Genomic DNA, 24467 nt, shown 5'->3' with positions numbered 1-24467 from the left:
AATAATTTCTTTACTAATGGATAGTATCTTTCATTAGTTTCAAGCAATTATATACAAAAATGTTGTTATGTCGACATACTGTTTTAACTCTGAAATTCAAATCATAAAATAATTCTAAATTTATTCATGTTGCTGCTAAATGACGTTGATTCTTGCACAAGGCGTGCTTCAAGATGGCTGGCTTGACTTGTCAATTGTCGCTATGGAAGCAATTTTTGGATCGTACCTATAATTCACAATTTTCAGCAGGCGACTGGACCTCGATTACCAATATCTTGTTCATATTTTTCTTAAATTTGTTCTTCAGAAATTCCCTAAGAAAACTGCAGAATTGTACGCAAATGTGTTCTTGTATTGATGAATGTCATGTCTTCCGAAGTTGAAAGCGCGTGCCAGTTCTTCCTAATCAGCATAGGTAAACGCCCACCAATGCCCATAAAAGGGCAGGACTGGGTAGAAATTTCAGAAACTGAAAAGAAAATGTATTCAGTCAAGAATGTTAAAACAAACCTCTGAAGACAGTGCCGCACCGGACTCAAACCCTAAAAAAGTTGTTATATTTTGTAGTGTCAGCAGTGGATGCCATGGGATGGGATGCAGTTATACATTCAGGGAAAGCTGTATCGGGTGAGAGTAAACTTTAAGTAAAATTTTAAGTTAAATCTCAAAAAATTGAAAAGAGAAGGTGAAGGGAAAAAGGAAAGGAAGGTTGACAGCGTTATCTGAGCTGGAGCAGTGTATCATTGGTAACACAGCACTGCAAGTCAACCCTCAGCTGACCTTCTGTGGATACCCAACATGAGCACAGCGGTAACAGTAAAACCATGGAGCATGTGTCACATTTTATATGCAGACACCCGTGTGTATGTGTGTGTAAAACCAAAAGATGGGAGTCTATTTTTGTGAATAAGTATTCTCCCCATCAACATGTTCATGTGTTTAAAAAGTGTTATCTAGGTGCTTAATTCACATAAAAAATTTTAACATTTGCTTTTTCAGTATAGACCAAATATTCTGTGTTTTTCTCTGAAACATTTCCATGCGTTAAAATAAAAGAAAAAAAAGAAGACGCATTGAAACTTGTCAGTCTATTCTTAAAATAAAACCATATTCTGATAATTTAAATGTTATTAAACAACTCAACTTTCAGTGAGTGAAAGTCTGATTCAGCACCAGCAGAAAACTTGCCAGTGCAGGTGGATTCTGTCACCTGGGGGGGTAGGTCAGGCCGGACAGCCCCTGGCCTAAGTTTCGGCAATGGGGGTATGTGGAGGTGGCTCAGAGAGCACCTCCAGGTGGACCAGGGAGAGTTGATTGGCACAGCTGAGATTAGTTGGCCAATTTAACTCTCCCTGGATTCAAAAGGCAGCAGCAGAGCTGTCACACAGGGGAGAGGCACACGAAGAGAGAAACATGGAGATAATGATAGACTTTATTGCTGATAATGATACTTTATATCTCTGGAAGCAGGACTTCAAATTTGTCTTCGTTTTGCTCTTTGATGCCATTATCAGGATTAAACACAATGTGGCAGGAAAGATGGCTTTATATACTATTATTGGGGCAATTATCATGCTAATTTGCTATTCTTGTGCATGTTCATGCAAATACGCACAGGTGGCATTCATCATGTTTATGCTTCCTCTTCTCATCGCTTGATGCCGTGACTCTTTCATGACTCACGGTGGAAACCCATTGGTCAGCAGCATAATTTAATATTCATGATGTGCTTTGCATTAATCATTCATGGTTGAAAGTGGGCATGTGGAGGGCGGACTTGGAGGCAGATCCACGTACGCACATTTCCAGGTGGACTGTGATTTATACAGTGAACATTGCGTTCAGGTGTGCACGGTTTTATATATCTAAATTTTCTTTTGCGTACATCCCTCCACCCTTTAGGAGGTTGGTCCCGCCAGGCCCTGCCACGAACCGCCCCCACTAGGGACCCCCAATGCACTGCCCAGGGGCAGGGAATGGTGGGCTTGTTTTTTTCTTGTTAATCAGTCTGGAGTCAGTCTGGGTTCACAGAAAACACTGAAAAAGACTCAATCCACAGACCAGTAGCATCTTATCTACAGTATTATGCTCTGAACAATCTATCTTCCCAGTGTAAAACTGTCCAAAGAGGATTAGTAGGAGATCTAGTAAAGGGTTGCCAGAATAAATACTGATTTGATCAAGTCTTTTTCTGTTTGCACTTTGTATGAAGTTAACTTAGAAAAGCTATTCATGGTGTTACTTTTGAAAGCAATGTCACTTTAATTTCAGTGCCTACATTTTTTTTCACAGTCCTAAAGACACAGAGCAGATTCAAACATATAAATCCAACATTATTTGAAGTGACTACGCTTGATGTTATGACTCTGACTTTATGGAATATCCACTGACGTCTGGTACACTCCAAAATACAATGCCAGATACCAACTTTTGGACCTAACTTAATAATGTGGATAAGAAACAGTGCAATAGAAACTTACAGTGGGAGCTGCCAGCAACAACATTACTGCACAAGTGGTGGCTCTCTTCCCCAGTTTATCAGAGATGACTCCCGCCAAGATTCCCCCTGAGCAAACATGTACACATGATATCATGATATCAGTGTTAAGTAAATAGTTACATAAGACACACTCTACACACACACCAACACACAGTCTCAAGATAAGAACAAAATGAGAGCAACATTTAAACAAAAGCACCTACCCACAATTCCTCCCACATCAAACAAGGTGGAGAGATCTCCAGCCTCCTTGGCATCCAGGTGAGCTGAAACAAACAACAAACAAACAAACACATTTTTATAATATATATTTTTATATACACTCACCGGCCACTTTATTAGGTACACCTTGCTAGTACCGGGTTGGACCCCCTTTTGCCTTCAGAACTGCCTTAATTCTTCGTAGCATAGATTCAACAAGGTGTGGCGTATAAACGATGCTCAATTGGTACTAAGGGGCCCAAAGTGTGCCAAGACAATAACCCCGCACCATTACACCACCACCACCAGCCTGAACCGTTGATACAAGGCAGGATGGATCCATGCTTTCATGTTGTTTACGCCAAATTCTGACCCTATCATCTGAAAGTCGCAGCTGAAATCGAGACTCATCAGACCAGGCAACGTTTTTCCAATCTGCTATTGTCCAATTTTGGTGAGCCTGTGCGAATTGTAGCCTCAGTTTCCTGTTCTTAGCTGACAGGAGTGGCACCCGGTGTGGTCTTCTGCTGCTGTAGCCCATCTGCTTCAAGGTTCGACGTGTTGTGCATTCAGAGATGGTGTTCTGCATACCTTGGTTGTAACGAGTGGTTATTTGAGTTACTGTTGCCTTTCTATCATCTCGAACCACTCTGCCCATTCTCCTCTGACCTCTGACATCAACAAGGCATTTTCGTCCACACAACTGCCGCTCACTGGATATTTTCTCTTTTTCGGACCATTCTCTGTAAACCCTAGAGATGGTTGTGTGTGAAAATCCCAGTAGATCAGCAGTTTTTGAAATACTCAGACCAGCCCGTCTGGCACCGACAACCATGCCACGTTCAAAGTCACTTAAATCCCCTTTCTTCCCCATTCTGATGCTCGGTTTGAACTTCAGCAAGTCGTCTTCACCACGTCTAGATGCCCAAATGCATTGAGTTGCTGCCATGTGATTGGCTGATTAGCTACTTGTGTTAACAAGCAATTGAACAGGTGTGCCTAATAAAGTGGCCAGTGAGTGTACAATATATTGCTGTAGTTCGGTTTCTTTTGTCGCAAAGACTTTCGTCTGACTAATGAGGTGATGATAAAACTGAACAGGGGTCACAGTCCACCTGGAAATGTGCGTACGTGGATCTGCCTCCAAGTCCGCCCTCCACATGCCCACTTTCAACCATGAATGATTAATGCAAAGCACGTCATGAATATTAAATTATGCTGCTGACCAATGGGTTTCCACCGTGAGTCATGAAAGAGTCACGGCATCAAGCGATGAGAAGAGGAAGCAAAACTTACTGACACTGACATCGAGGTGTTTGTTAGTAAGGTGGAGGTGATGCACGATTTTATGGGATAGAAAATAAAGAAAATACACTGATACTTTGCTGCTGCTGTGGATAATACAGTGAGTGAGAGTGAGTAAGATAGAAAGAACGGAGCCTGAAATAAAAAAAAAGATCCAATTCAAAGGTGGAGGCAAAAAAAAAAAAAAGCATGATTATTAAATTCAGAGACAGCTGTGATGTCCTCAATCTATAGAATTTAACTGAATTATTATTATATGGTCGTGTTTGTACTGGGATGGTTCGGTTCTGGCGGTCGATCCGTGTGATACTGCACTCAGTTCAGCACAAAGATCACAGATCACAGATCAATAGAATCTATATCAGCTGAATTCCTCCTCATCTTTCCATTCGCGTTCATCCATGACGCAGCATCATGCAGCAGTGTCACCACAGTATTTATTTATTTAGAGCAATCGGAGCGATTACCTCACATCAGTGGATCCTAACCTCCTCTGGGATATTAAGTGAATAGTTTTTCATCATTTCTTGTAAGTGATCTCCAGTGCGCTCTCTATGCGTCTGATGGCACAGTCACGTTCACTGCAGTAATTTGATGATACATGCACAGTGTTAGAAGATATTATTAAAAACTGTTAATGACTCGGCTCTGTAACTCCGCGGTTTAATGGAATCTGAACGTAATTTCCTGTAAGTTGTTTGATATATTTTTCAATTAAAAGGTTTGTGTGGAACAGATATGTCGCGCGAGCACAACTAAAGCTGTTGGTTTTGATGAAGTGGATCAATAATCTGGCTTCAGTTCACCCCCTCACGTCTGCATCGCCACTTTCCCGTCTCCAAAACGTTTGTACGCATGGATCAGAATTTGCGTGGAAATGCGCAAATTTTCCCGCAAGTTTGTTTTTAGAAATCCCAACGTTTGCGTGAGAAGTGGCTTTTGTACATTTCAGGTCCCGTTTTGTGCGTATGCAACGGTTATAAATGAGACCCCAGGCCGGTCTACCTACCGACTGTACCACAGCCCCATAGATGGAACCTGGGATCGCTGATCGCTCTAACATCGGCTGATGGCTTAGCCAATATCAAGATGATATTTAGCTTGTTTTCCCATTCCCATTTTGAATTATTAGGGCCTAGTATTAAATTGATTTAATGTTTAGTTTGCCCCATCTTTTATATATATATATATATATATATATATATATATATATATATATATATATATATATATATATATATATATATATATATATATATATATATATATAACAAAGAACTGTGCCGTAAGTTGGCACACACTGTAGGCACTGACTCTGATTGAGGACATGCGCAGTGAGCGCATATGGTAGTATTAAGGTGTAGGCACACTGGCAAACAGAATTAATATCTGTGTAGTAAAGACACCACTGGCCGATATATTATGTATTATGATTGAAACTAAACATGTCGGCATAAATTGCATTATTTTGACAGTCAATTGTCTGTTTCTACAAAGCCACTGAATTTAAATCTTTTGGGACTTCAGGGGCTCCATACAGTCAGGCTCCCTGCGCACTGGACATTTAACTGCCTTTTGCACGGTGTGCCGTGGCGCACAAGGATATGGCGCCATGTTTCAATCTAAAGCCCATCGGGCTAAATCCTTTGATTAAGTAAAATTTCCAAGTTCGTCCTCACCTGCTTTCGTGATGTAGAGCGGCAGCCAGAAGAGAAAGGTGTAACTGACCAGTTTGGCAAAAAGCAGACACAGAGAGAAATCGATCACCCCCTAGCAAGACAGACATACACATAATACAAATTTATTATTATAATAGCTTTTCTGTGACTGACCACATTCAGAGGTGGTGTCAGCTGATGTTCTCTGAGCCGCTACAGTTTCACAATGAATTAAATGTATTTTTATGTTTCTCATTGCCAATACGCTGATTTGTTTGAGGCCACCATCACAATATCAACGATGTGAACACATTATGATTTTAATTTGTTTTCAAAAGGATACAATCTTTCTTCATAGTAGATTTAAATCTCATTGATTAATTAATTAATCTCTTGCATTGACACACTCACAAATCTTTTGACAACAGACACAAGTCAGACTGGGTAAAAACATTATTTGTTCTTTGCAAGCACAAATGATGTATGTGATAATTTGAATATAGAGTGGGGACTGTACATTCAGGAGGCATTTTAATGCCATGTGTGATCAGATAGACTTAACGCAGTCCACTTGTGATTGGATCTCTCAGGATGGATGTTCTATTCTAGGTCTGAATAGGTCTTATGTGGAACAACTTATGTGGATCGACTCATTGAAGCCGTCTTAAATATCATGTGACAGATTAAATTTCAGTTATTGATTTGACTGTGATCATTCGTCATCATCATCCATGCCTGTAATGCTCCAATGTTTTTTAATAAAAAGTGGTTTAGATGATGGCATAGTGTGTCTGTGTGTAGCCGACCGGTATTTGTAGGGCTCCCATGAAGCTGATGGCAGATGGTTCTGATTCGCTCTTAACCACTACGACTGGTTGCACAGGGACACACACTCTGTCCCTGGGCAACAGCAGTTCTGTGTCGTAGCTCTAAAAGAGAGGGAGGAGAAGAGAGGACAAATGGAAATTATCAGGGGCTACAGGAGCAGCTGGATTTCAGCCACATCCATCCAGTCCAATTAATAAACCAACACTGAATGGAAGGAAAGAGCCAATAAATGACAGTATTTCTACATGTTCTTTTATGTTTCAGTTGTTCTGATCAGTTCAGTTCATGGTGGGGGAGGGGTACTGAGTCAAATGCAATCTGCATCCTCCCCACTAGATGCCACTAACTCCTGCACACTGAATGTTCAACCCATTTGTTGTAATATATGGGTGGTTTGTAAAGAACACCTGCATATAATAAACCCAACTCTGTTAATATTATCATCAAAAAAAGTTTCAAGAAACGCAGAGGCTGAATCCTAATGTTCTGACATCCTGGGGCCAACCTAAGCCAAGTCTGCAAGGGGATGTAAGTGCTCTTTTTGTGAGAATCCACATGCCCCCATTGACATGCTATGATGATGGTAAGCATGTCATGGTCTGTTTACCAGATGTCCATAAAGGCCCAGTGTGTCAACATTTGCAATCACCAAAACAATGATATTTCAGTGTTCATCCAGAATCCCACACAACCTGAAATATGTGACTCCTGCTGAAATGACCATTAAAGGCCTTGAATCACTGAGGGAACTGACCTTCCTGTTTTTAACACTCTCCTGGCAATAGTAGTATGTCTGCCTGAATTACAATGACATGCTTAGTAACATTTACAACAGTATTTGGTAAAAACAAACAATGATATTCTCACACTGTTCAATGTCTGAACTGGGTTACAGACTTGCCACTTAATCAGGCAAACGTTTACAATCTAAACCATTCCGTTACTGGACTAAATGGTCTGAATGGTTAATAGTTTGTATTTAAATAGTTAATTTCTTATTTTTTTTCCTTACTATTGTTGAGGGTTAAGGGCAGAGGATGTCACACTTGTTTAAGCTCTATTACATTAAATGTCTTTTAGCTGACACTTTTATCCAAAGCGACTTCCAATTAGTGCATTCAACATCTATTCAACACTTCGGCATGGGCAGGGATTCAAGCCGCTGACCTTCTGGTTGGAGGAGGACATTCACTCTACTCCTCAGGCTATATATAGGCTACTTAGTGACACACACCTGGGATTTGTTGTTCATGTGTTGCCGATACACCTCACTGTGTCCATTTACTCCAAGCTGCTTGAAAGGACAATAAATTACATTCATATTCACATGTCTTTCAATATATTGTCTGTTTAGGTCAGAAGCTCAAATGAGGGGCTGCACAACAGCCCAATACTATAAATGTAGCTCTTTCAATACGAGTAACAACAAAATAACACAACATGAGCTGAAATACACACTAGGGCACTAAAGGGATAGTTCACCCAAAAATGAAAATTCACTCATTATCTACTCACCCCTATGCCGATGGAGGGGTGGGTGAAGTGTTTTAGTCCACAAAACACTTTTTGGAGTTTCAGGGGTTAACAGCGTTGCAGCCAAATCAAGTAAGTAAGTGGGGGACAACTTCTTCAAACAAACAAAAAATGCCTTCATACTGCACTTGTGGTGTCATTCAAGTGTCCGTAAGCCCAGACATTCATATTCGACTCAAAACTGCATCATTTACACCAAGTTTTTAGCCTAAAGGTCTGCTGCTATCCTCCTGCCTGGAGCCACTTTCACGTTTGCGCACACACACCGCACACAAGCTCTCGCCCAAGGGTGAACGCAACAAGATCAGTGAGAACTCATGATAAGTACTGGTAGCATCTCTAGTAACTGCAGCTATCGCGAGTTCTTCCTGATGTCATCACGTGCCCCTTGGGGCGAGAGCATAGAGGCGCGAACTTGTGCTGTGTGTGCGCGGCTCTGGGCTCAGGACAACAGCTGACATTTAGGCTAAAAACAGTGTAAATTATCTTGTTTTAAGTCGAGTTTGAATGTTGGGGCTTATGGACACTTGTGGATGACTCCACAGGAGCAGTATGGAGGCATTTTATGTTTTTTTTATCTTTGAAGAAGTGGTCATTCACTCATCTACTCACCCCTCCATCTGCGTAGGGGTAAGTAGATGAGTGAATTTTCATTTTTGGGTGAACTATTCCTCTAATGAATACCAATTAAGAATACATACAATACAAGCATACGCAAGAATGATTAGATCTAGACAGAGAAAATGAGAATGTGTTTCTATTTACAAAAATGACAAACAAAAATCTCTCTGTACTCACACTCTTGCCAGGGGGAGAATTTTGAGCATACACGCTTTTTAGGTCATTTGGGTCTGAAGATGGGAAAAGATGCCTTGAGGTTAATATGTACTCTATTATTTCTATACTATTATATTTTGTCAGTGACCCAGTAAGCGGAAATAAAAGCCGCAAAAAGCAGACAGTTCAGGCTACATACACACTCATGCATATTCATTTTAAAACATAACTTTAAAATGAAAATATATTAGTGGTAACGCAGCCTCAGCTGACTCCTCACATCAAATTACATTTCCTCTAATATTTCAGCCTCATTCAGCAAGTCTAATTTGACAGAGATTTACTTTGCACTTTAAAATTAACACATTAAATTAACACATTAAATTAAAATAAATAAATAAAATTAAAATAAATAAATCAAGCAAAATATATCATGATATTTTAGCCAACTTGACAATGAGGAGGCAGCACTCACGCTCAATGAGAAAGAAGAAGCAGACAACACCCATGGTTGCAATAATTATCCCTGGTACAATGAACGACAGGCCCCAGTTGGAGGAGACCCAATAGCCAGCAATCAGAGAGCCCAGGATGTTGCCCACTGAGGTGTGGGAGTTCCACAAGCCCATGATAAGTCCACGCCTGACAGGAAGACAGGACACTCATTAACTCTTTCAGTGGGTGCAAGAGATAATACTGCCCAACACTGCAACCAGGGGTGGATATTTCATCTCATTGTTGGGAAGAACAATAAACAGAGAAATTTGTCGAGCGCAATTCCTGAGGGGGACAGAAATATATATTACTTATATTATTAGAGTAATAAATTTAATAGTTATACCAATGTTCTTTATATGTCCAGTAGACTATAAATGGAAAAGGGTCTATATTTATATAGCGCTTTTCTTGTCTTGATGAACACTCAAAGCGCTTTACAGTACAGTTTTGCAATTCATCCATTAGATTTAATTGTATCCTTCACTAATGTGTGTCTCTCTCTCTCTCTCTCTCTCTCTCTCTCTCTGTTAGAGGATTTACAACCATCAGGTGATGCCTGGTTCTTTCCACAGACTGTGAGGAATTTTACATTTACTGTATGGTTCCTGTACATCATAAGGATCTTTAGGAGTTGTTGTGACTTACACTAGGCCTTAACCCAACTATTTGTATCAGTGGTTGACCTGAAGTTATGAGATCCTCCGTAGGATTTATGATGCCTGTATGCCAGCCTGTCTGTGACTGTGTGTCAAACATTGAGAGTTTGTGGGGGGACCGAGGTGACGCAGGCTTATATCTTTTTCCCTTCTAGAGGGTATAATACTGTGAAGCATCTGCTGTACTCTAAGCTATTTGGTTTGACTATCTGAATGTAAGTTAGACCAAGAATCTTCTTTGTCAACAGATCCATGTCATAATAAACTCATTTAAGTAAGAACAACTGAAGTTCTTTATGAATGAACTTCATGTATTTTCAAAATTATATGGGAAATTACACCATGGCAGGCATTTTACATATAGTAACAACTTACTTACAACAATATTATCATCTAAATAAGATCATATATTTTTATATGAAAACAGGCTCTTTCAATGTAACCAAGCATTCGGTATCATAAATAGCCATCTAAAAGCAAATGGCTTGGAAATCGGTTGAAAATTCCTCTTACGGACCTCAAACAGATACCCCCAACTCCACCCGATCAAATGCTTTCCCCACATCCAAAGAGACCACCACTTCTGAAGTCTCAGTGGATGCTGGAGAGAGAAGGATATTGAGAAGACAGCGGACATTAGAGGAGTGCCGGTTTTTCATAAATCCAGTTTGGTCTGGTGATATAGTCCGCATTTAAAAGAGAGATGAGGCGATAGGAACTGCAATCAGAATTTTCTTTACCTGGTTTTAATAGTAAGGTTATTGAAGCCTCATTAAAAGTTTGAGGCAGGGCTCCCCGGTCCAGAGAGTCACTGAACATTTTATCAATGAATTTGTTATAGAATTCTATTGAATAGCCATCTGGACCAGGGGCCTTGCCACTTTGCATTAGTTTAATCGACTCTGCAATTTCATTAAGTTTTAGGGGCTGATTAATCTCACTCACGTGGGTAGGAGTTATGTATTGAAATTCCAGCTTGTCAAGAAACCTTATGTCTGTATCATCAGCAGGGGATTGTGAGGTATAACGCCGGGTTCACACAGGACGCGGAAGCGCAGCGCCACGGCGCGCTGCGCCATTCTCAAGCGCGCAGCCGCCTGGCGGTTCACACAGGACGCGCATTTCTCCGCGCCGGTCAGCCCGCGATTCTGCTTTCTCCGCTTGTTGTTGTACCCGTTGAATGTCGGGGTTCGGGGGTAAATGATGATGGTCTTCATAGCCCCCTCTCTCTCTGTCTGTCTGCTTGTGTGCTTGTAGTGGATGGGCAGAGGGGGACATTTAATTATGTGATTGTGAAAATTGTGAAAATTAAAACTCCAGGACAACAGAAGGGGAATACAAAGTATGGGAATGCATATTTGATAATTTATGTCATATAAAATATGTCATTTATATCGTTTAAAATCATTTTCAGTGTGCTTCCTGGCGCTTGCTCATCGCGGCAAGCGGAAAAAATAGACTCGACGCCGAAACCATCGGTGCAGGGCGCGAGGCGCCCTTGGCGCTGCGCGGCGCATCGCAGCCTATGTGAACGGCACAATTGAGTAACAGGGGGGCGGAAAGGAGGCGCCTGGCTTTCCTTGGCGCAGCGCGCCGTGGCGCTGCGCTTCCGCGTCCTGTGTGAACCCGGCGTAAAGCTCAGAGTAGAATGTTTTAAAGGTTTCATTAATGACAGATGGGATTACTGTAAATTCACCTGAGGGGGTCCTTATTTGTTTAATGTGCTGGGATGCCAATTGGTTCTTCATTCGGTGTGATAAAAGAAGTCCTGCCTTCTCACCATTCTCATAAATCCGCGCGATCGTAAGAGTAACTTTGCAGTCTCTAGTGTGGAGAGTAAATTGTAATTCATCTGAAGATTTTGTCGTTCTTTCTCTAATTCAGGGGATGGAGACACTGATAACTTGCTGTCCAGTTCTATTATACTCTCCATAAGATGTGCCTTGCAGAATAAGATAAAATCTCTCCTCGGACTACAACCTTTAAGGTCTCCCAAAGTAGAGATGGGGATATGAGGTCGGAATAATTAGTTATAAGGAAATCATCACAGAAATTGTTTCACAGAATCTATCATCATTTAACAGTGTGCAATTCAACCTCCAGGAAGGGCGTGTTTTTTGTAAGAGTTTAAACGAGATGCCAAGTAACAATGGAGCATGATCAGATATCACAATAGGTGAATATTCAGTGCTTTTGACAGCAGAGAGGAAATAACTATCAACAAAAAAGTAATCGATTCTTGAAAAGGTTTTATGAACGGGAGGGTAAGAAAACTGCTTTTTATCAGGATTACGCCATGGTTCCATACTTCCTATTTGGTTCGTAAATGATGAAATTGCTTTTGATGTTTTAGTGGGTGAATCATGTTTTGGACAAGACAATGTGCACAATTGCACAATTAAGGTCGCCTCCCAAAATTAAATGGTGAGAGTTTAAATCAGGTAGAAGTGAAATTACTTTTCCAATGAATGCTTCATCATCCCAGTTAGGTGCATAAAGATTGACAAGAACAACAGTGACATTATTGAGGGAACCTGAAACTATTACAAAACGGCCTTGGGGGTCAGCTACAACATTAGTTGGGCTAAACTGTATTTTTTTATGTTCAAAATAGCTATACCCCTTGCTTTGCCACTAAAATTAGAATGAAAGGATTGGCCAACCCATGACGCCTTTAACCTATGATGATCCTTGGTGGTCAGGTGAGTCTCTTGTAAGAAGGCATTTTCAGTTTTAAGATGTTTTAAGTGAGAAAATATTCTACCTCCCTTGACCAGGCCATAGATCCCTTTACATTCCAAGAGACAAATCTCAGACTTTCTCCTCCATTTTTTGTTACGTTAGCCATAATCAGACTTTAGAGTATATGGAGTGGTAATATAGTGCCTTGATGAAGAAAGGGAAGGGACAAATAAATAGAAAAAACAAGCCTGTAGGACCTAACACCCAAATTCAGAAACAGAAAGCTCTCAGAACAGACAGCACACAAACACATCTAAACATTCCTAACCTTGTTCTAAGAACTAGAGCTAGCAGCAGGACCCCATAACCGTGACACTTCCGAATGACATAAACCTGGAACCTTTCTATCTTTCCCGAGCTGGTAGGGCTCCCGAATCTGTTAATATTTCTAATGTAAGATAAACAGTGCAACTTATTGAAGGGGATTTGCAAGACAGCAACACTCATTCAAAGCAACATCTGGGTTGTTAAAAAAAGTAGTAGCCCCTGACAACCATGCCTAGACCATACCAAACAGACAAATAAAATAAGAAAGTGAAAATGAAACAAAAATGTGTTACAGTAGTAACTTCGACGAAAAAGAATTTTGCTGATTGTCAAATATGTCCATACCTCACATTGGTTCCACACCAGGTTGTTTGGTTGCATACAACCTTTGAGAAACGTTAAGGAGCATTTTCTTTCAGGTTAACCTTTTCCAGAACTGTCCATTTATGAATGTCAGCTGGCTTTAGAGCGCAATAAGTCCAGATGAGGCTGGCGTCCCTTTAACAGGCTCAACATCCATTAGCCTGTGGGAGCGACGTGCTGGTCGTAGAAGTCCTGGGCTTTTTGCAGACAGTCAAAGTAGTAGCTGTCATTTCGGAACGAAACCTGGAGATGGGAAGGATGCAGCAGGCAGAAATGTATACCTTTTAGGTAAAGAGAGCTGTTAAAGGCATTGAATGCGGCTCATTTTTAGTCAGAGTGGCGCTGATGTCCGGGTATACTTTCAACTTGGAGCCGTGATAATACAGTTTGTGTTGCCTGGCCCATTTTAAGACTTTCACTTTCTCCTGGAAATGGAGGAACTTAACGATAAAAGCTCTCGGTTTCACCACGCCTGGTCTGGGCCCGAGGGAGCGGTGGGCTCGCTCTATCTCTGGAGGGTTATTGAGAATACCGGGACCCATCACCGCCATTAGCAAATTGGACACAAACTTTATTGGGTCCTGATACTTCTCGCTTACCTCAGGTATGTTAATTATCCTCAAATTAGTATGCCTGGACCTGTTCCAGGAGTACCGTGGTCTGTGACGGTAGAGACTTAAAAACGGCTACCATCAAGTGAGTTTTTCGAAGTTTCCACCCACCAAAACGTCAGCTTGAGTGAGACGGTTGTTGAACGATGTCACTTGTTGTCCCAGTGAGTCAACCGACAGCTTCCGGGATTCTGTTGATTGTTGTATCAGGATAGCCATGTCATCTTTGAAGCAATCACGCTGTTTACTGAGCAAAGCCTCAAGTTCTGTCTTGGTGACTGGGACAGCTGCAGCCATGGTGGCTAGCTTCGCCGTAATGCTCGAAGCCTGGGTTGTTGTTACCGACTGTTTCTGCTTTGAGTTGCTCATTGCACTATAGCACTCTTATGTATATATACACAAGTGCAAAAATAAAGGTGAGTCGGTCAAAAGAGTGCTGATAGTTTGTTAGATTTGGAAAAGTTTAACCGGAGACCCCACTCGCACGTCTGCTCACTACCTCATCAAACCGGAAGCCCTCTGCATTTTATTCTATTGAGCGGTAGAATTAAACAACCTTTCGGACACATCTTTTGTTTTTAGGCAACATTGCAGAGCTACTTACTAGAGGGCAGTAACCACTGAGACCATATCGCTCTGAAAGAAGCACCGTTAACATATGTTTTTTGTGATCCGATCACAAGTGACAGCTCTGAGTGCGTGCACATCTGGCATTAAAATATCTCTCTCTCTCTCTCTATTGTTGGATATCAGGGCCACTATGGTGGTGTCATCTGCAAGGTAGACCTAGTGTCTGCAGTTTGTTGACCAGTTTATTTGGGTTGATGGTATTAAATACTGAACTAAAGTCAACAAAAAGCATCTTGATGCAGGTGATGAGATTCTCCAGGTGAGTGAGAGCAGTGTAAAGTGCTAGGGAGATGGCATGATCTGGTCTGATCTGATGTTGGTCAAGATTCAGGGGGATGCAGGCCTTGATGTGGGACAGCACCAGTCTAAACATTTCATGATTACTAGGGTAAGAGCAACGGACCGGTTTCATCATTTAGGCCTGGTCTGGGAAGGAGGTGTCCATTGAGGGGGAGCTGCTGTGGCTCTGCTTGTTCAAATCCCTTGCCACATGTTTCGATGGTTGTTGTCATTAAAGTTATCCTCAATGTGCTGTTTGCACTGACCTCCCTATTTCCTGATCTGAGTGCTGCAGCCTTGGCTTTGAGCAGTACTCACACACTGTTGTTAAATCAGGGTTTCTGCTTAGGGTTCGTAGACTGGAGTCTGAAAAATGGACAGATGATCAGATTGTCCAAGATGAGGGGATGCGTTAGTCTTGTAGGCTTCAGGGATGCCTGGTCCGATACACCAGTGCATTTCCGCTTACACAGAGCACGTCAGATGAGTAGGCAGTCCTTCAATGTGGTCAGGACCACAATCGTGTTCACACTGCTAAAAAGATGTGGATACATGTGGCCCAGACCACCTCGGAATGTGGTCTTGTGTGATCGGATCGCTATCCGATCTGGGTGCGTTCACACCTGTACTGTGTACACTGTGAGGCAAATGAAAGGGAGGTTCAGTCGTTCAAAACTTAAAAACTCTTTAAGTTGCATCTATAATTAGCACACTTTCAATTAATGTTATTATACTGTTGGGCCATGGTTCTTTGTGAAACCACACTTCGGCCTACATGTTCAGTCAAAGCCTGAAGCCGCATGTTCCTCCAAGACTCAGTCTCCCAGGGGCCATCAAAAACCAGGGCAAGGAACTCAGTCTCCCAGGGAGCATCAGAGGTGTGAAAACCTTCAGCCAGCAACTGAGCTACACAACTCAACAGAACTACTAAGGCGGAAGCCACAACGAGCCAGAAGACTTCACAGGACTTCGAACTGCACAGCAACTTCCTTTTTCCCCTTTCCAAAGGACGGGTAACACAACTGGGCTTAATAATTATACTAGGCTAAGCAAGACTGTTTATTCGATTCTGTGTGATGTCTATAAGTTTGATTTGTGTTGTGATATTGTGGTAACAAGTTGTTGAGAAGGTTAATGCTAGTTATGCTCTTCAGTCCTTCCTTGCATACATCTAGCAACTTTCTCTAATTTGGCACACACACAGACACACGCATAACTCTCCACCTACTTAGCTCTACAGGTCGTAAACATTCCAATAGGGTGGGGAAGGGTGTTATCTCTTTGGCCAGCCGCCATTTTGGAAGCACACAGACACACAGACACACACACATGTATACTCACATACCTATCTTTGTTTAGTAAGTACACCGTTAGTAATTTGTGTTTTTATACTTTATTATATTCATAATAAATGTTTTTCTTTCACAAATGTTTTTTCATTAATGTTGCATAAGTGAATTTTGCCAACCTCTACACTGTGAAGAACCCCATATCTTTCAACTTAGCTAACTATCTATATGGTAATTTTGGTTATAGTTATTAATTTAATTGTTAATCAGAGTTCCATATTTGTAGTTAGTACTTTTATGAGACTTAATCAATAAATTGGCTATCTTTTCCCTTCCTTTGAAGGGTGGTGCCCCGAGGTAACTTTAATCAATTAAAGTTATTATTTAATATTAATAATAAAATATTAATATTTAATATTTTTATTTTGATAACCAAATTTATTGAATGCCGAAAGGCACACCATTTCATGGTATCACGTTTGATGCATTATGGCACAACAATACTAAGTAAACTTAAACTTCTATAGCTAAATTTACAATGATATTAAGGGGGAACACTCATTGTTACTGTCCCCCCCCATGTGAAATCCAGGGGGTGCAAGAGGTAATTATAGGCTGAAAGGTGTGCAGTTAAGATAAAATGCTTCACATCAAACATATATGTAGTTAATGATAAATCCGTGGTAAATTTACATCGTATAATGTCACTGCATGAAACTACTGTGTCTCTGCTCTGAGAAGTAATTACCCTGTTAACCAAAATGTCTCCACACTGCTGACTTAAATATACTATAGGGAATCTGATATCTCAGGGTTATCATCTATATTGAGCTAGTTAAACTAACCTAACTTTAACCATATATGTGGTCACTCAGTCGTGATCGGATCAAAAAAGCCAAGTAAAACATTCAATTGGAAGAAAATTTAGTGTAATGTGTATTATTTACAAAATTTACTTGAAATAGAATAATCTCATGATAGATGTGTTTTTTTGTTAATAGTGAAATGAAAAGTAAGCTTTTCTTACATCGGAAAATTAATGAGACCTACAGTAGTGGTAGCAGCAGGATGGGGTTGCAGTATCACTAAGAATAAAAATAAGAATAGTTTGTGTTGAGGAATTTTTGACCATCCTCACACATTACTTGTTGCCAGTGTGTACAGCCCAATTGATTAACACGGGTGCTGAAAGGAAGCGTTTCGTGGCACTTCGCTGCACTTATGCCTCCGGTGTATCCCCGGCATTAGCGTTTGTATATTGTTCCACCTTCTGGTCTCCTTTATGCATCAAGTCTACATTAAAATCTTCTGCATAAGACATCAGCTGCTGCCTGAGTTCTCCTTTCACCAGCTTCTAGAAAACTTCCATACAGTTAGATCCTACCTTCCCTTTCCAAACCAGTTGCCAATGCAGGTCACCACACTAGGCCAGCCAGTGGTTTGGACCAATCCGTTAGCCACCTAAAATCAGGACAAATGAAGACAACATAAATTTTTCATTAAATTTACTTATTTGGCAAATGTTTTATTCAAAGTTACTTACAAGTTAGAGATAACACTAAAGCATAAGTACAGTAGAGCCATTTTCAGACATTACGTGCGGGTTAAGTCCGGAGAATTGGGTACGGACTTTACCCGTAGTTTGCCTTTCACACATGCACAACGAAGCTGGAGGTTCTCTGCACAGACGCGTTCACAACAGCAACAAGCCTTCCAAATTATTCAGGTGAGAGGTGCAGCCGGGTGCAGCAGGCAGACAGAGCAGGTAACAAAAAAAATTTGATTTTCTTGACAACACACAGACAGAACAGCTTGAAGTAAGTAGTAAGTGCTAAATCTGTTCAATAAAAGAAAATGTAGGAGATTGTGTAGGGAATTACACTGAAAGTGCTAATTAGATACTTCGGTATTTTAAAGGACCTGGGCAGACCTGATCACAAGTGGCCAGCTCTTCGTAAAGGTTTGAATGATCCCAAGATGCATTAAAGCTCCTACAAGGACCTTTTCATTTTCGTTGATTTTGGGGCCTCTGTGGACAAAAGCAGTAGTGTTTCCATTACTACTTCTCCTGTTGGAAAAATCTAGTCTAGCTAGCATGTGCATTTGTTTTGGAAGGAGTGAAAAAGACAGCTGATTGCAGGATGCATAGCAATGAGGTCATGTATCTTTTTGTCGCTGTGTGATTGTTATCGTTATTTTAACAAGGTTTGCGTCTGACCTGTTTGAGATTTGCATGATTGAAGTCTACGATGATCATCAAATGTGTTGCGTCTTGACCGACTGCAACACTACTCAGCCACAACACTGGGACAAATGCACACAAAGAAGAAAGAACTTCATGTATAACGTTTGCCGAATTTAAAAGAATTCTCAAATAATTAAGAATTGACAGACAGCGTTTCACAAAGTTTATAAAGTTTCTCTTTAATCAAAAACTCTTAAAAGTGCACGAGCAGAACAGAAACATCTGCTGCTTAAACGAGAGCACAAACATGTCATCTGCATCACAGTGAAGCGAGAGAAGGTTGATCAGACACCTGGTAAAACTGCTAGACCAGCAATGCCCACGATGCAGCCATTGTTATGTTTAATCGATACTGTTCATGTTCAACTCTTAACAGAGATGAGAATTAGAACCGGATGTAGGCATCTTTGTTTTCCAGGTGGGAGAGGGCTATGTGAAGGGCTGAAGAGATGGTGTCCGAGGTACTTCTATTAGGGCGATAGGTGTACTGCAAGAAGTCCAGCGTCTCAGGTATACTGCTATGAATGTGGGCCAGAAACACTCTCTCAAAACACTTTGTGTTGATTGGAGTGGGTGCAACTGACCTGTAGTCATTCAGACAAGTCACTGTGCTCTTTTTGGGAACTGGGATGATGGTGGTGGTTATGAAACAGGTGGGGACAGTGGCCTGTGAGAGGGACAGGTTGAAGATGAAGGGGAGAACATCAGCCAGCTCTGTAGCACATGCCTTGAGGGCCTGCCCAGGGATGTTATCTGGGCCTGCTGCCTTGTGGGGGGTAATTCTCCTCAGGGCTTTGTGTACATCAGCTGGTGAGACAGTCAATGGGGGGGTTGTGTGATCTGGGTGTGTGCGTGCCTCCCCTGTGTGTTTCTGCTGGAGGTCTCAAAGTGGGCGTAGAATTGGTTGAGCTGTTCTGGCAGGGTGATGGTGGAGTTGGTGATCTCTGTAGTTGTGCCCTTATAATCTGTGATGTGTTGCAGGCCCAGCCGCATCCACACTGTATCATCAGTAAAGTAGAAGCCATCCAGTTTCTCCCTGTACTGCTTTTTAGCCTCTTTGATGGTTTTCCTCAGTCTGTACTTTGCTGTTTTGTAGTCTCTCGTTCCCTGATCGAAATGCAAGAGATCGAGCACGAAGCATGTGACGTACCTGACTGTTCATCCAGGGCCTCTGGTTAGGAAACTTCCAAACTTGTATGGTGGGCACAATGTTGTCAACACAGGTGCTAATGTACCTATTGACATATTCAGCATACTCCGGTATGTTGATGGAAAAATCCTCCAGTGTGGCTGCAGCTTTAGGCACATCCCAGTCTGTCTTTGAGAAACAGTCCTGCATGATGGTCTCAGTTTCTGAAGAGTTTAAGTTGTCTAATCAATGGGTTTGTTCATTTAAGTCTTTGTAGGCTGGGTACAGCAACAGGGAGTTGTGGTCTGAGAGTTCAAAGTGGGGGCGGGGGGCAGCTTTGTATGCATCACGGATGTTGCTGTAAACATGATCCAGTGTATTCCGATCTCATGTGGGAAGGTTTACATGATGGAAGTATTTCGGGAGCACAGTCCATAGGTTGCAGTGGTTGAAGTCTCCCGCGACAATGAATGCAGCATCAGGGTGAGCTGTTTCGTGCACGCTGCCTGGAGGCATGGATTGTGCCAAGTGCTGCTGTTGGGACCTAGTATTTGTGAGCAATAGATGGGCGTACATGTGTAGCCAAAGCCTGCAACCACATGTCTTCTTTGTTGTGGAGACAAAGGAGAGCTTCCAGAACTCAGTCTCCCAGGGTGCTTCAACTTCACACCTAGGTGTTAATCTACCCCTGGACACAACTTTTAACCACGATTGGTCACTGTGTGCCCCATGACCCATGAGGTCATCAGTCAAATAAAAGTCCAGTTGCCCCCTCTTGTATCTCTTTCTACTCACTTCTCCTGGAGGAGAAGTAGGTACCTCTCCTGCTCACCCAGCCAGGGAGAAACTCTACCTACCCAAGCAGGCAGAACTTCAGCACAAGCTGCTTCGACACAATGTCTTGCCAGAAGAACCACAAAAACAGGAGCCACAAACCAGCAAGATCACTTCACTGGATTTCAAACAGCACATCAAAAGGGACCTTTTTCCCCTTTTCATGAATTGGTAACACAACTGGGCTTAATAATTACACTAGGCTAAGCAAAGGACCGTTTAATTCTATTTCATGTGATGTTTATAAGTTTGATTTGTGTTGCTGTGATATTTTGGTAATAGGTTATTTGAAAGCGAATGTTAGTTATGTTATGCTCCTCACAGTCTTTCTTTGCATGCAACTAACTACTTTCTCCAACCTGGCACCAACACCTCACACACACATCTCCCCAAACTTAAGACATACATGTGACCTCAACCACATGGTGTAACCATTCTCAACCATTCCCATTTTGAAACTCATTCACTCACTCACGCTCACATGTATACTTTTATTATTTTCCTAATAAATGTTTTTCTTTAACAAATGTGCATAAGTGTGAATTTTGCCAACCTCTACACTGTCAAGAACTCCATATCCTTCAACTTTGCTAACTACTGAAGTGGTAATTTTGGTTATAATTATTAATTTAATTATTAATCAGAGTTTCCAATTTTGTACTTAGTACTTTCATGAGACTTAATAAAATGGCTTTTCCTTTGAAGGGTGGTGCCCTGAGGTAGCTTTAGTGTCAATTAAAGTTATTTATATTTTTAATATAAATATTAAATATTTTACTGATAGCCAGATTTATTGAATGCCCAAAGGCACACCATTTAATGGTTTCACGTTTAAGGTATAAATATAGTTTGGTTAATTTAAAAATAACTATTTGTGAAAACACCCTCTTCATCTCAGCATGCATTGGGGCAGCTCTCTTTCACACGATGCAACACCACCCACACACACACACACACACACACACACACACACACAATGGCTGAGTAGTGCTCTAAGTTGGCTTATGGTCTCTGCTTCAACTTTTTTAGTAAAACAGGTGTTTCCTGATCAACTCATGATTTACTAATCTTACCTGGATAGAAACATAGAAGCCCAGGCTGTGGATGTTGTATACATAACCCAGTCCAAACAGGCAGGTGAACAGGCCACTGGCCAGCATTCCCACAGTCAGGTAAAGTCGAATGGGCAAACGCTCTCCGATGATGCCACTGCATGGGCACACAGTGGTTATATTAAAAACAGCTTACTCTTAGTTATTTGCTATTCATTATCAACCAAGTCCCCTGGAGAGCAACCCCCAGACCCTAAGTAGGGGTTTTGCCTACATTTGCCTTAATTAAATAAATAATTAAGATTTAAAAAAAGTTCCTTTGTATTATAGTAACCCACTGTATTTGCCCTGACCTGTTTGTATCACCTTATTGCACACAAAAAAAAAATCAACTGAGGCCTCCCAGGACATTTGATTTTACAACTGTGGCTCTGAACTCACTGGTTCTTGATAGTTTTGAAAAGATTATCAAGAAAAAGCTGAGGAGGGCTGTAGAGGATTCACTTGATCCTCTGCAATTGCAGCAGGAACATATGAGGGGCTGATGATCTCGCAGGTTGTCTGTTGTCCAACCAGAAGGTCAGCGGCTCAATCCCAGTCTTCCCCATTTGCATGCCAAAGTATCATTGGGCAAGATGCTGAACGCATAGAAAAAAGTGCTTCCAATAGATGCACTGCATGACTGTGTGTGTGAATGGGTGAATGGCAAAAACTGTAAAGCACTTTGAGTGGTCATCAAGACTAGGAGCAGCCTGTGTGGCCCGGGCGTAACTCCTCCCTCACCCATCCTTTCAACCTGAGCAGTGGTTGTTGTTTACCATCTGATAGTTAGCATTAATTGTGATGAATCATTTAGGCTAGGTTTTATATTATCAATTGATTATGTTTTTTGAATGTGTTTTGTATTACCTGACTGCAAGACTATTTTCAGCTTGGGGAAAATTTGTTGAAAAAAAATAAATAAATAAAGAATATTAGGGTTGAATGTGAAATGTTTATCTGTTAACTGATTTTTACTCTTTTACTTAGACTGACTCAATTCACTCTGCTTTAAATAAAACTGTCCACTTCATCTCACCTGAGGTACATTCCAACAGCATAGGCACAGAGGAAAGAGTAGTCCATGGCTCCCAGCAGCTGTTTGTAGTTGCTTTTATCTGAGAATATCAAGTAAAACTGTATATTCAGGATACTTTACCTACAGCTGTTTATGCTGCCAGGGTCTTCCATGATAAAAAAACCCAAACATAAACTGTAAAAGCTGCAATTTTTTAAAAGTAATTAGTTATGTAATTCCTATCAGTGCCAATATCTCAATATCAAATTGTTACATTTCTTATCAGACTTGTAAATGCGAAAAGGGATAGTATTCCAGTAGCTGATCAAAAGTATAATTTACTTCAACAGTACTAAAATGACTTCAGTACATCTAGTGCACCCAAACCTCTAACTCAAACTTTATAAAGTCAACCAAAAAGCCTGAAATGTCAAGATACATACCAAAAGGCTTCCAGCTACAGTCCATGTCGTTGTGTAGAGATGGCAGAGAGGCCTGCTGGCTGCTGCTGGAGGCAGCTGTGGACATCTCACTGACAGATGAGCAGTTCTTATGGAGTTCACTCTGTCAATTCAAAACATGTGCACCAATCAGTTAACAAGAAAACAGGAAGTGTATCAGGCACAGACTGTGAGGAATACAAATATATTAATGGGATATAAACATTTAATCTAAGTCTGTGTTAGTTTTCTCTTTTTTCAGTGTCAGAAGAGTCATCAACAACCCCCCCTACTCGCTTGCAGTGAATCCAGCCGGGATACCCTGCTGTGTTCACACATCGACTTCTCCTGAATTTCTACAGACTTCATACTAGAAGGTCAGGCAGATACAGTAAGTGAAATTGCGGAGTGTCTCACTTAGACATTTGGGTTCACACATGCACCTCCTCCGGAGAAAATACGGAGGATCCAAGGAGTCCAGTGCATTTCTGAAAGCAGCTCTTCTGTGTTTTAGCATAAATCAGAGTTATCTATGCCATATTAAATTCTTTTGTCCAATTCTGTCTCCCTTAGATTCGTTCTCTAACATACTTATTATTATGAAGCATTACATGCTCCACTGACAACTTTATTTGACAGTAATCACATAATCTTGTTGGATGTCTGTTATTAAATGAAGTGTATTGTTGGGTCTAGTATGTCCTATCCTCAGCCTACTAAAGATGTTCTCCTCTTTGGTGCTCACCTCCTGCGGTATCTCCCTGTGTGAGCTACATCCCAATGTTTATTTTGATTATTGTTTTTGCTTCCGATTTACTAAGTGAAATTTCCATGACTTCTTCATAATTTAGTGCTTGCTTAGCCAATAAATCCACTCCTTCATTGCCCTTTATTCCTCTGTGTGCCAGTATCCACATAAAAGTACTCACAATATTCATATTTTGAAATCCAGACAGTCTCAAATATCTCAATAACTAAAACTGGCTATTATTAGATGAAAATTACTTTAACAACATTAATGCTGACCACAAATTTGTACAGAAAACAACTTTCCTGATTTGTAACTATTAGGGATGCACCGATATGGAAATTCTTGGCCGATACCGATATTTGTTTATTACTTGAATAATATGAAAAACAAAAAAAGTGACAAGTGTAACTTTAGATGCCATGGATGGACATAGACACCTATTCAGCCAAACATTTAACAGTATCACCAGGCCTACTCAAGACATCATCTCAACTGTAAACAGATGCTTGCAATGCAGCCTTACAAAACACTAGCATAAACCCTTAGGGAATGCCATATAAATTCAAGTCAAGATGCAGTGCTACTACTAGCCTGCTGTGCAACACAACACAATAGGAGGCTCTGATTACAACAAATAAAATAAAAATATTTTTCGATGAAAACTGCCTGCCATACAACTACCTACTCAATGACAAAAATGTTACTTTCTGTACTTACAGTAACATAGAGTAGACCAATACAAATATTATATTTGTTAAATTAAATAACAGCCCAATAAAAATATAATGTTAAACAAATTAAATTAAATAATTTAAAAGTGAC

At 40.9% G+C, this 24467-nt stretch overlaps 1 protein-coding gene across 3 annotated transcripts in view; it reads right to left on the bottom strand.

The window, feature by feature from the left end:
- slc37a1 (solute carrier family 37 member 1) overlaps window positions 1-24467 on the bottom strand; it is a 103040-nt gene that overhangs the window by 19243 nt on the left and 59330 nt on the right. For 2 of the 3 annotated variants that reach the window (XM_035174189.2, XM_035174187.2), the window contains 11 exons: window positions 22898-23018; window positions 22476-22554; window positions 21419-21554; window positions 17522-17598; window positions 9278-9444; window positions 8824-8876; window positions 7727-7786; window positions 6471-6593; window positions 5686-5776; window positions 2704-2766; window positions 2481-2566 (listed from right to left, as the gene is read on the bottom strand). In XM_035174189.2, the coding sequence (XP_035030080.1) occupies window positions 2481-2566; window positions 2704-2766; window positions 5686-5776; window positions 6471-6593; window positions 7727-7786; window positions 8824-8876; window positions 9278-9444; window positions 17522-17598; window positions 21419-21554; window positions 22476-22554; window positions 22898-23018 (1056 nt within the window). The remainder of the gene's footprint in view (window positions 1-2480; window positions 2567-2703; window positions 2767-5685; window positions 5777-6470; window positions 6594-7726; window positions 7787-8823; window positions 8877-9277; window positions 9445-17521; window positions 17599-21418; window positions 21555-22475; window positions 22555-22897; window positions 23019-24467) is intronic. The other variant, XM_047342533.1, reaches the window with a different exon arrangement.

The sequence above is a fragment of the Hippoglossus stenolepis genome, chromosome 13, assembly GCF_022539355.2.
Source record: "Hippoglossus stenolepis isolate QCI-W04-F060 chromosome 13, HSTE1.2, whole genome shotgun sequence".
Taxonomy (NCBI): domain Eukaryota; kingdom Metazoa; phylum Chordata; class Actinopteri; order Pleuronectiformes; family Pleuronectidae; genus Hippoglossus; species Hippoglossus stenolepis.
This window is presented reverse-complemented; position numbering and strand designations above follow the sequence as displayed.